At 47.9% G+C, this 11,881-nt stretch overlaps 2 protein-coding genes and 1 long non-coding RNA gene across 5 annotated transcripts in view; 2 read left to right on the plus strand and 1 right to left on the minus strand.

The window, feature by feature from the left end:
* Nucleotides 1–77: 77 nt before the first annotated feature.
* On the minus strand, nt 78–3,127 carry c19h16orf46 (chromosome 19 C16orf46 homolog). 2 transcript variants are annotated; one of them, XM_084682935.1, is made up of 3 exons: nt 2,912–3,127; nt 2,398–2,645; nt 78–2,116 (listed from the first exon to the last, which is right to left on the minus strand). In XM_084682935.1, the coding sequence occupies exon 3, from the start codon at nt 1,506–1,508 to the stop codon at nt 990–992; it is 519 nt and encodes a 172-aa protein (XP_084539061.1). In that variant the 5' UTR covers nt 1,509–2,116; nt 2,398–2,645; nt 2,912–3,127; the 3' UTR covers nt 78–989. The 2 variants fall into 2 exon arrangements, with proteins under 2 accessions (XP_084539061.1, XP_084539060.1); XM_084682934.1 differs by having other exon boundaries at nt 2,912–3,126.
* On the plus strand, nt 2,019–2,653 carry LOC146246521 (uncharacterized). Its single transcript, XR_014732314.1, has 3 exons — nt 2,019–2,159; nt 2,304–2,474; nt 2,568–2,653. It is a non-coding gene; the product is annotated as an uncharacterized LOC146246521 (long non-coding RNA).
* Nucleotides 3,128–3,628: 501 nt separating the features above from the next.
* Nucleotides 3,629–11,881, plus strand: part of LOC146246522 (protein phosphatase 1 regulatory subunit 3E) — a 10,782-nt gene continuing 2,529 nt past the window's right edge. The window contains exon 1 of one of the 2 annotated variants that reach the window (XR_014732320.1): nt 3,629–4,532. Coding sequence is in view for 1 of the 2 variants with exons in the window: in XM_084683006.1 (XP_084539132.1) it covers nt 3,990–4,910 (921 nt within the window). In the remaining variant the exon portion in view is untranslated. Of the gene's footprint in view, nt 9,587–11,881 lie in introns of those variants that run through there. The other variant, XM_084683006.1, reaches the window with a different exon arrangement.

The raw sequence follows: 11,881 nt of genomic DNA on the forward strand, positions 1-11,881 counted from the left end.
GCCAGAATCAACTTAGCAGTTTAGCATCAATGGAAATCATATTTTATTAGACGTCAACTATTTTATTGATCATCCAGTGCACACATAAACAACTCAACATGCCATTTCAGGTAAACTCCCGCCATAGCCTCCCCCTCTGTCAGTTAATTGTCTAAATACTAGAATAAGTGAATGTCATTAACCCAACAGCTGTAGGATCCTGTTTCCACAACTCCACCTGCCTCATTCACCGTCTGATCCGCACAATCACAGACATGTCATTCAATCCCAGCAACAACCACGTTTAATCAATTCTGTAGGGGTAGGAAGGGTTATGTAACAGATTGTTTGGCAATGGTTCAAGTCATGTTTGGGGCTGGAGAGTAGAACTCGTGAGGGTGGGGGTGAGGGGTACTGACTAATGGCTGACGGTGGGAGTTGCACATGCTGAGATCCGAGTTGGGAGCCACAGGCTGGATTCTTAGATGAGGTAGCTCAGTTGCTGGGTAACTAGAGAGGCACTTCTGACCGGCAGCGAGGGAAGCGTTTGAGCACGTTCAAAAGCACACTCAACTAGGTCAGAAATGTTGGGGAGAAGTTGAACCAGTGTCCCAATCCCCAAATGTTCATCTTTCCAAACTACCATACTTATACTTATACCATCCTATATGGATGTATATAGTATCTACCGTAGTAAGTAGTAGTTTAGTATGGGTATTTGGACTCACCGCTAGACAAAAGTAAACTGATTCTGCATCTGTAATTCGATATGTGTCAGAGGCACTGCTACAATAACCAACATCCAACTGTAAACTCCCATGCTTATGTTCAGGTGTAAGTGCATCTTGCAATGAAAAAAACAAACATTATGACTGTATATCATACCTGTACTGAGTTCAACTGAATTTAGTAAAGTTTTTAATGCATTTATCCGGGCCATGTAAAACATGTGAAAGTTTTGCTCTGAACATTTACTTTAATCAAACCCACAGACGCCAAGCAGACGTGTTTTACAGCAGTCTGTGAGAGGAGGCCGGGATTCGAACCTGTGTCCCCATCAGGGTGGGCAGCTGGGGCTGAACACGCCTCACGTTCTTGGGCTTCGTCCCAAACACGAGTCTGTGTCCGCTGGCGGAGCGGGGGTCCTGTCTGAGGTGGCCGCCCAAGGTGCAGGGGGTGCGGGCCGGGGGGTCAGCCAGTCCCAGGAGAGGGACCTCTGCCCTCCGGTGGACCTGGATGCTGAAAGCAGAGAGCAGACTGTGGCTCTGTCTGGATGTCAGATACGCCGAGGTGACGGCAAGGTGGCCATTCTCCTCGGGAACCAGGACCACTCTCGTCTCCTCTTCTCTCTCCACACCTCCACTCTCCCCCGCGACGGCGGGTGAGGACTCTTCCTCCCACAGCGCCCCCTCGCTGTGACCCGGAGGGGGCTCTGCCCTCCTGGGGAGGCGGGGGGCCCCGGGGAGCCTGGTCTGGGAGGAGGCCCGGACAGGAGGCAGGACAGAGAAGCTGTTGATGATCAGCTTCATGTTTCCCCCGTGTCCTCCGGCTGGGGGCGGTCAGACACCTCCTGGGGGGGCGGCCTGGAGGGGGGGCCGACCGGGGGCGGACGCGGGGACAGACGCTCACTGGGTTCACCACCCCTGTCCTCCGACGACAGCTTGTCTCTGACAGAAGGCTGCTGGGAGGCCTTGTTCAGGCTCTGCATCCTGGGAGACACAGGGGCCTCCATGTCGGAGGAAGGGTGGATGACCAGAGGAGAGGGGCTGGAGGAGAGGGGGGAGCGACCACAAGCAGCAGAGGGGTCCGAGGGGGGAGCAGGACGGCGAGCGGAGAGAGAGGGACTGCAGGGAACAGCAGATTGACTCCAGCGGAGCGCAGAGTGCCGGTTGTAGGGGACGTGACAGTGTGACAGGGCTGATCTGGAAGGTTTGCTGAGCTGGGGGTCTTCACGAGGGGCCCTTGAGCTGGATGTGGGGGAATGGGGTCGATCGTCAGGCCCCGGGGGTTCCCTTTGCTTCAGGTCGGCACACAGGAGGCAGTGATAGTCTGCAGGGTCTGTGGTCCTGGTTGCTTTCCCTCTCCGCGGGGGCTGGAACAGGCAGGAGAGAGGAGAAGACAGACCCCATCCCTGGACCTTCCATGACACAAAAACACAACAGCATTAGAGAGAGAGAGATGTAACTATATAACAATTAAGGGTTTGGGTTAGCGCTCAAATGAATGACCAGTTTTTGCACATTTAATGTATAGTGTTATACAAGATTATATACAGCTCAACGCACATGACTGCCTTCTAAATATTTTGTTATGTTCTATTTCAGATATTGTTCAAAGGAAACCAAAAGACATCTTTCAGGAATGAAGATCTACAGTGTGTACTAAGATCATTTAGAGTGGATAAACTGAAATACTCACAGCTTCTTCCCAACCGTTGAGGGAGAGGGATTCCAACGGCTCCTGTTCTTTATAACAGATGTCTTCACTGATGTCAAGTAAGACGTTGACATGTTCATTATCTTGCAGTTGACTAGTTTGTTCCCACTCTGTTTCGCTCATGGTCACACTCTTGTCGTCCACCTGTGCAGGTGGCCTGGCCCATTCCGCTGACATGTCCATCGTGAGATTAAAAACCGATCAATGACGTCTGTGACGTGAAGAACAATCTACCAAAGTAAGTGTAAAATACATTTAGCTCGTTGCAGAACTAAGCGTAGGCTACCTTCAACAGCGGAACAACCCGATAATGCTGGGTGAAGTCTAATCTAATCAAACGATTGACAATGTTTACACAGATTATGTCTGATCATAATATTAACACTGTTCACACTAACACTGCGACGTTTACGAGTGCGAGTGAAGGAATTCGAACTATCACCGCCTGTCACAAATGCAAGCAAAGTCTGTTCGAATTTAGTTTAGGCCTACTCACCATGACGAGTGAGACACGCTCATCTCGATCACTCAAACAAGTTTCCGCTCTTAAGGCTTGTCAAGTCAACTTCATAGGCAGCGGCGCAGAGTCATCAAGTATTTATCACACAGTTTTTGCGGCTCACAAAGACAAACCCAAACAAAGGTGAGCAACGCGCAAGAAGAGTTTGGAGTGAAGACAGTGCGCCGTTGTCGTGACAACTACGCTAAAAGAGGCAGCGCCCGATAGAAGTGACGTAGGCTAGTGGAAAACGGGAGGGGGCGTGAAGAGATGAGACGGACATAATTGCACACAACGATTGCAGGAATTCACCTTACTGTGATAATCACGTGTCAGTGTCCGATTTCACAGATTGTGTTTCGTAATTGGCCACTGAATTGCAAAAGGTTTTCTTCACAAGTTACCAAGGCAAGATAGGCCAGGTAAATATAGGAATAAAAAAATAACATTGCCTGTATTTTTGCCTATTGTTATGTCAAAGGCCATTCATTGTATTTGATTAAAATAGATGCAACACTAGATTTGACAAGGTATGCTATTGTGTTTGTGTTTGGCCTCTAAAATGTCCCCTTCCTCATTCTCTAAAAGGAAATTGTATTTTGGATACCGGCCATTACGGAACGAGCTGTTCAGCACGTCGCGTTCCAGTCAGCCAGCTACAGAGCTCGTGGAGTATACTATAGGCTACCAAATCTCAAACATCGAGTACTTCACTACGATGCAGCTCAACGTGCACCCGGCACATTTTTTAAAACGTGACTCGCGCACCCCGTAGGAAACGTGCATCCAGAGGATCCCCGTTTTATATTTTTCTTTAATAATTTACGAAATACATACGCGTGTGAATGGATTTTCGAAGTGACTTGAAGATACAGATGGAGTAGAGGGCCGTAGGGTACCGTGTGTGCCGCAACAGCTTCGCTTATAGCCTATTGGTCCAGAACCACTCACTGTCAGCATCTGACGCAGGCACAGCGCCTATCCGCGGTTCGGACTTGGACACCTGACATATTTTTTCCCCTGTTCCCCGTTCTCTCATCACAACCGCGGTTCCGCAGCCGGACTCTCTCGCTTGATGGAAACCGAGGCTGTGCGCCCAGTTGCAGTCATGCTGCCTCCGAAGAGCTGCCTTTCAAGGAACTACAGCTGCATCGCCGGGCTGTTTGGGAGCTTGGCTGCCCCGAACCCGATGCTGGAAGATGGGGAGGACTTGGAGTTGATGAACGGTACCTGCGAGGCCATCGATACCCCAGTGGTCGACGAGCGACCAAGGGGTCGTGAAATCTTCCTCAAACCACCGCAGAGTCCGAACCTGCGACGGAGATGCAAATCCTTACCGACCCCCATCGAGAGAGCTAAATTAGAGATTATCCGCAGTCGGAGCCCAACCAGTGAGAAAAAGGTTCGTTTCGCTGACTCCCTGGGTCTCGAGCTGATCTCAGTTAAGCACTTCGACGACACAGACATGCCTGAGGTCCCCGAGCGCATTTTAGCCAAATTCCCCAGGGGTCCCCTCCATCTGCACGACCTTGATAAATTCCCCCGGTCACCCAACCGGTCCGTTTTTATGGAACTGCAGTTCTCAAACCCCGGGACGATGCCTGGCTTCCAGCAGAAGGTGAGAGAAGTTAAAGTGTTGTTGGAAACAGTCGAAGCAGACGAATTCAGCTTGTCCGGTTTCGTGCGTGTGTTGAATCTGGCTTTTGAGAAAAGCGTGCATCTAAGGTATTCTCTCAACAATTGGATAACATTTATGGACAGCCTTGCGTCTTACGTGCCCAACTCAAGCGATGGTGTGACGGACAGATTCTCTTTCAAGATCATCACTCCGACGTTTCTGTCGAGTGGAGGCACACTGCAGTTTGCTATTAAGTATTGTGTCGGGGGTGACGAGTATTGGGATAACAACAACGGGAACAACTACAAAGTACGACGCCACAGGCTCAAGATGTCCCCACCGCGCGAGTGGGAGAACGGTTGGATACACTTCATCTAGTTTGCGCCTCGCCGCGTCTCCAACAACGCGTAATCGTGTATTCGGCGCGCAATTGTTCCACGGGCACCACTTTACCTTAATAATGGCTTGATATTGATGATTCGACTACCATCGACAGATATGGGCCTGTACACTGTTCCAATCAGACATTGTCTTAAATCAGCTTTTTCACTTCTGACATTTTGGCTCTGCCTTTGCTTTAAGGATTTGACAGGATTGAAAGATACGCCCCTATAGGTACCAGGGGGCGCAGTATGACAATTTACCTTGGATGTTGGGTCTCTGTACAGTCCGGTGATACCGGTAGGGCACGACTATGTTCTTATATAATAGAGAGACACGTGCCATAGAAAACGTGCCCGGAATTAATTCAGTTTACGCATCGTTGTTCCTTCCCAAGAGGCAGTTATGTTGGCTGCTGTTATCAAATTAGATTGTTTAATTGATGAGCCTCTTGCCTGCCGAGTCTTGACTGTGGTCCTATTTTAAGTGATGACCGAGGCTGTGGAAATATAACAATGAAATCTTCCTCCATTATTGCTCCCACTTCAGGCACCTGTCATGCCGGCTACCAGTCGGTAGTCCCTCATTAGGAAACTCCTTCACGCGAGGACAGTGCGGGAGCACTAACTAACTAATGTTCGATTAGTCGGAAGCAATTAAGATCTGTAACAATGTGTTTGATGTTGATGAAAGATCACGGATGTGTAAGAACCCACTCCGTTCTAGACTTTTCTGACTTCCAATCGTTGCACATAAAGGCGGTTGTATGCTAAATAATTCTCGATAAGATGTATCTTCTTACTTTTTAACGTTAAAACATAAACGTCGTATAGAATAATATGCGCTCTCAATTGATAGTTTGACATCGAAATTCTTTCACAAGTTTGTTAGAAATGGATTAGAACACGATGTTCTACCAGTGGGGTTTGTTAAATGCCGGTAGCAAATGAGTGAACCATGAGTGCTGCACCCCCGAAACCCCTCCTGCGCCCCCAATACCTATACATTGTTTGATATTCGTCAATTTCCCCAAAAGCCAAATAATGTAGCCAGCACAATTTCCAATACGATTTGGATTATGTAGATATGACCAAGAAAACCAAATGGCCATCTCCAATATTGTATTACGTGTTAGTAGGCTAGTACGTTGTAACTGCTTCGATAATTCACTCTTAATCAGCTGCCTCACCCTTTTCAGTTCATCTGCATGCAGCTTGTATTCATAAACCTGGTCTTCGGTAATAATCTACAAAACCACCAGAACTGTGCTAAAATGACACCTTATGTATACTGTGGATATTCATTGACTTGAAGCGCAACTGTTGCTTTTTAAAATGATACATTTACCTCAGATCACTTCTAGTGTGGACCTCACAAACTTCCGAAAAAAATCAGGTTTGTAACTTTTTTTATTTATTCAGGATGAACACAATGTAACAACTCGTAATTTTATACAAATGTTACCAAATGTTATATTTCTGTCTCAGAAATCAGAAAAGCATCTGATTATTACGGCGTACTTCCATAGACTATGTGCGTCCGATTTTGCAACAGCAGCATTACTCGAGCGTGTCTTGTGCATATCCGTTTTAGTCTGCAACGTTAGCTGCAGCAGCTATTGCATTGATGAAAGTGTCTAAACTGCTTCTGAAGTCACTGTACCTTCGATTTTAGCCTTGACCTACCCTGTGTCATAGATAACTGTTTGATTGCCTGAGCTGACGCGTGTAAGAGCTTGAAGATAAACACATGAATGGGTACACAGCTACGCACTCACCGTGAGAGATTGACAGCGACATGGGAATGAAAAATGGCCTGTTTAACCTTTTTTGACGTTTTGTTATTTCGTTTTTTGGCTTGTGCGATCTGAATCAGAGACAGAGAAATCTTGGCAATCTACCAGGAATAGCACACCTCAAATTACTCTCTCAGATCAACAGTGTCAACACGCTATATGTAGCCCATGTTTATCAGCTGGAACGCTAGGAGAGGATCCATTTTGCTGCGTGTATACTGGTGTGCTGCTTTGCTTATGGGTTCCCTCTAGGCCTCTCAGTTTAGACTGCAGTCGGCTCAGATGATAGTACTGTGTTAGTTACTGTAGCCTAGGCCTACTGGCTGTAATGTCAACACAACCAAATAGGAAAGCCCTTTGTTTACAGGAGGAAGGGTGTTCATTACTTTGCCCTTAATGTTGGAAGACTGGTAAAGGCTGAGCAGAGATGCCTGGTGTCTAGACAGACAGGCTGACAGACAGATGGATAGATAGAGAGAAAGGCAGAAAGACAGACAGGCAGACAGAAAGAAAGAAAGAGACAGATAGACAGGCAGACACAAAGACAGACAGAAAAGATAAGAGGTCTCCTGTGTATAGAGTAGCTTGAGCCAAGTAGGCCTAGCTGGCAGTTTGTTGAAGTAGATGTCCTTCCTGATTCATGGTAAACTGTGTTCACCCAGATGTCAGTGGTGGCATTCTGAAGGCGTGAGGTGAAGGTTGGTCTACAGGCCTGTCCAGTCAGAACTCCAGTTGACAAACCCCACAGACAACCAGACTGTCCTACACTTTGAATTATTAACTACTTACTAACCGAGAGTGAGGTCATGCCGTGAAATATCAAACTGAGGCTGGAACGTATGCATTTGTTGCTTCTTTTCATTTTTTTAATGAAAATAAATGGTACCTCTAGGCTAATTGTAGCTAGCTCTCAAGTCTTCTCACGGTGTGTTTCATGTGTTGCCTAGCAACTCATTACTTTTGATAGAAAGTGACAACATGGTTCTGCGAAAATGGCTTTAATTTCAACACAAAATAACTACACAAGTGATTCAAAGAGTCTAGTCTTCATCCTCACTTTCGATGACAAATCTTTTCAGCATCATCTGGATAGTAAAACTCAGCAGCTGACTAGTCGATATCGCTCATTTTGAAGATGACGTCAGAGGGCAATAAAAATACTTAAAAGACCGCGGTCAATATGCGGAAATCAGAAAGCTCGTACCGTCGTTGCCATATAATAAGATGTTATAATCAGTGAACATGATTGGTTTCTTTCAGCTACCTTAATTTTTAAAATTCACATTATTATTCTCGTGATTATGCGGTTTTCGTCCAGCTGTTTTGACAGTCAGAGGTGATAAATAAAAACGGTGTCAATAAATGAGGGTTTGTCTGAAGGCAAGAGATGGTGAAGGGCAGGGCCAGCCCAAGCCTTTATGGGGCCTTAAGCAAAATTGATTTGGGGGCCCCTCAGCGTCGCTTATCAATGCCGTTCAAAAAAAAATATATATATATTTTTACACAATACATTAAACTGTAATTTCATTTGCTCTTGGGGGCCCTCTAGTGGCCACAGGGGCCCTAAGCAGCCGCTTAGTTTGCTTATGCCTTGGGCCGGCCCTGGTGAAGGGCTCTCAGTACGATGTTTGTTTTCTTCTCAACACTTTAACGTTGTGTGCTCATTGATGTGTTGATGTACGTGTGTATTGGTCGCATTTTGAATGTTTTTTTTGCAATCATTGTCTGTTGTAGATTTCCAGTAGGAGCACATGTCGCATGTAGTGGTTTATTCTGAAGTGTCGGAAGTTTCTCATTTTGCTTTCCTTACAATGGATTATGTGAAGTTGCCCAGAATCAAAATATTATGGATTCTTAAAAGCACACTTACTAAAATATAGTTTGTTTTTTTTTATCATGCGTTGTCTCCTAAAACATATTTAATCTTTGGGAAAACTATGGCAATATTTTGTAAAATATAAGGCTGTTTTTATCAGAAGTATCATGTTCTTCTGATTAATAACTCAATATTAGGTACCAAACTCCAAACCACACCAGTAATTCGAAATTGATATTCAGAATGCCAATCACAACTTCAAATCAAAGAGATTTGAATGTTGCACTGGAAATGCCAAAACGTCCCTGAAATATGAATGCGATTGGAGGTGTTGTTGGTCGTGTTGGCACCAGAAGTTTGCTTTGCCTTAAGTTAGATGTTTACCAAGGTGAAGAAAGTGGATGTATAAGACAGAGATTAATCTACAGCAGGACCTGTAGTACTTGGTTCACCACAGTACTTGGGTCACCACAGTACCTGTAAGCACATCCAGTAGATACAGGTCTCCAAACCAACACTGCTAAAAAAGAAAGGACTTTGGCGTTCCATCAAAACTTTTGGGAAAAGAGTGACTAGTGATTGTAATGTAATGGTCAAGGTAGTTTTGCACTTTGCACTTTGAGCAAAGACAAGGAAAGAGATACGGTTTGTGAATAATGTTTGTCCAAGACCTGACATCTTCAGTGAACAGCTACTAACCAAGTCGTGATCCCTCCATAATCATTGTGTATCATATATGACATACCTTTCTGCTTTCTATCTCACTGTGAAAAAAGGTCTAAACTTCAATCAATTTGCTTTTAAGGAGTATCTTGTTGTTTATTTTTCTTTTCCAGACTGTAATTCCTGTTCTTTTGTAAACCTATGCAAGCCTTCAAAGTTTTGCAGCCACCTGTCTACCCTGGCTTGTCTTGCTGAATGGCCTATCGTTTAGACTGAATGTTTATCACTGTATTTTCGCTGTTCGCATGCACAGCTAAAATGCCCTTTTTTCTATGGTGCGTTTGTAATGTAGCCTCTATTTTACTAATACAATGCTAATAAAGATCTGTGTGATGGAAACCTCTTCTCCTCTGTCTGTCAGTGATGCAGTGAGGCACACGCAACCTTTAACCCTCCTGACAGCTACCTCCATCAACATGTCTCCACCCATTTTGGACCTCCTCCAGAGATGACTAGCATGTGATGACCCTGGTGGAGAACACCTCAGAGAGGACTAGCATGTGATGACCCTGGTGGAGAACACCTCAGAGATGACTAACATGTGATGACCCTGGTGGAGAACACCTCAGAGAGGACTAGCATGTGATGACCCTGGTGGAGAACACCTCAGAGAGGACTAGCATGTGATGACCCTGGTGGAGAACACCTCAGAGATGACTAGCATGTGATGACCCTGGTGGAGAACACCTCAGAGATGACTAACATGTGATGACCCTGGTAGAGAACAATGGATGGTCACACTATTGGGCTGGTGTGTGTGAGCGTGAAAGGGTGTGTGTGTGCTGGTGTGTGTGTGTGTGTCTGTGTGTGCTGGTGTGTGTGTGTCTGTGCTGGTGTGTGTGTGTGTGATGGTGTGTGTGTGTGTCTGTGTGTGCTGGTGTGTGTGTGTCTCTGTGTGTGCTGGTGTGCGTGTGTCTGTGTGTGCTGGTGTGCGTGTGTCTGTGTGTGCTGGTGTGTGTGTGCTGGTGTGTGTGTGTCTCTGTGTGTGCTGGTGTGTGTGTGCTGGTGTGTGTGTGTCTCTGTGTGTGCTGGTGTGTGTCGGCTGCAATGGATGTGACTGTAACGTGAGCGTTGTCCCTGGTTGAGAACGCCTCGCTGCAGCCTGCAGTCTGCTCTCACAAGACCGGCTCATTCATCACTGATGTCTCCCTCACACACACACTCACACACACACTCACACACACTCTCACACACTCTCACACACACACCAGTGTGCTCACTGCGGCAGTGCTGGGGCGACGTGGCTATCAGCACGTGCTCACCAGACACGCCAACAGAGACGACCTTGAATCGCGTGACACACCCCTTTTTGCAGGAGGAGGGGCTATGATAATGAGGAGGAGGGGTTATGATAATAAGGGGAGGGGTTATGATAATAAGGGAGGGCTGACCATGTTAGATACTCATCCTCTTTGTGGTTGGCTGTGGGTTTTCACTTCCCTTGGCAGACATCTTAAAAGCCTTTTGTTGTGATCTTCTACATACACACACAAGCACACACACACACACATCAACACCTCCCATTCTACACAGCTCTCAAAATACGAAGCTGGGATTTTGGAAATGTTTAAAATCACGTGGCACTTTATTTAATTAAACTTCTGGTGAGAGATGGAGTAGTCGATAACACACACAGCAGCTCTGAGTCAGTTCCAATTATTTTATTAGGAGGATTGAACAACTGATAATGGTTGTGGCCAATTTCGAAACCACGTCAATATCTGTCTGGAGAAATCAATGTCATCACATGGACAGTACAGTAAGTGCAGTTTGGAGATATGGGAGGGAGTGACAGGGCAGAGGTGAGTAGGGTAAGGGTGGGAGGGGTGAGGAGGGCAGGGGAGGGGTGAGGAGGGCAGGGGAGGGGGGAGGAGGGCAGGGGAGGGGGGAGGAGGGCAGGGGAGGGGTGAGGAGGGCAGGGGAGGGGGGAGGGGTGGGGAGGGGGGAGGGGTGAGGAGGGCAGGGGAGGGGGGAGGGGTGGGGAGGGCAGGGGAGGAGGGCAGGGGAGGGGGGAGGAGGGCAGGGGAGGGGTGAGGAGGGCAGGGGAGGGGGGAGGGGTGGGGAGGGGGGAGGGGTGAGGAGGGCAGGGGAGGGGGGAGGGGTGGGGAGGGCAGGGGAGGGGTGAGGAGGGCAGGGGAGGGGTGAGGAGGGCAGGGGAGGGGGGAGGGGTGGGGAGGGGGGAGGGGTGAAGAGGGCAGGGGAGGGGGGAGGGGTGGGGAGGGCAGGGGAGGGGTGAGGAGGGCAGGGGAGGGGGGAGGAGGGCAGGGGAGGGGTGAGGAGGGCAGGGGAGGGGTGAGGAGGGCAGGGGAGGGGGGAGGGGTGGGGAGGGCAGGGGAGGGGTGAGGAGGGCAGGGGAGGGATGAGGAGGGCAGGGGAGGGGTGGGGAGGGGTGAGGAGGGCGGGGGACGGGTGAGTAAGGGAAGGGTGAGGAGGGCAGGGGTGGGAGGGAGGGAGGGTCGAGAAGGGCAGCGAAGGGGTGAGGAGGGCGGGGGTGAAAGGATGTGTAAAACTGCCAACTCACATTCTCTGCAGCTGAGTCAATAGCTGTGACACACGTGCACCCACACACACATCAACACACACACCCACCAACACACACTAACCCCACATCATGTTGTCACTCCAGATAAACTT

Source organism: Hypomesus nipponensis, chromosome 19 (assembly GCF_054491055.1).
Source record: "Hypomesus nipponensis isolate SF chromosome 19, ASM5449105v1, whole genome shotgun sequence".
NCBI lineage: Eukaryota > Metazoa > Chordata > Actinopteri > Osmeriformes > Osmeridae > Hypomesus > Hypomesus nipponensis.

Bases quoted from the DNA above. Each gene is read 5' to 3' on its own strand.
- c19h16orf46 (XM_084682934.1), bottom strand. From the start codon at position 2,598: ATGGACATGTCAGCGGAATGGGCCAGGCCACCTGCACAGGTGGACGAC. The intron at 2,117-2,397 runs GTGAGTATTTCA...GTGTCATGGAAG, and splicing joins TCAACGGTTGGGAAGAAGCT to GTCCAGGGATGGGGTCTGTC.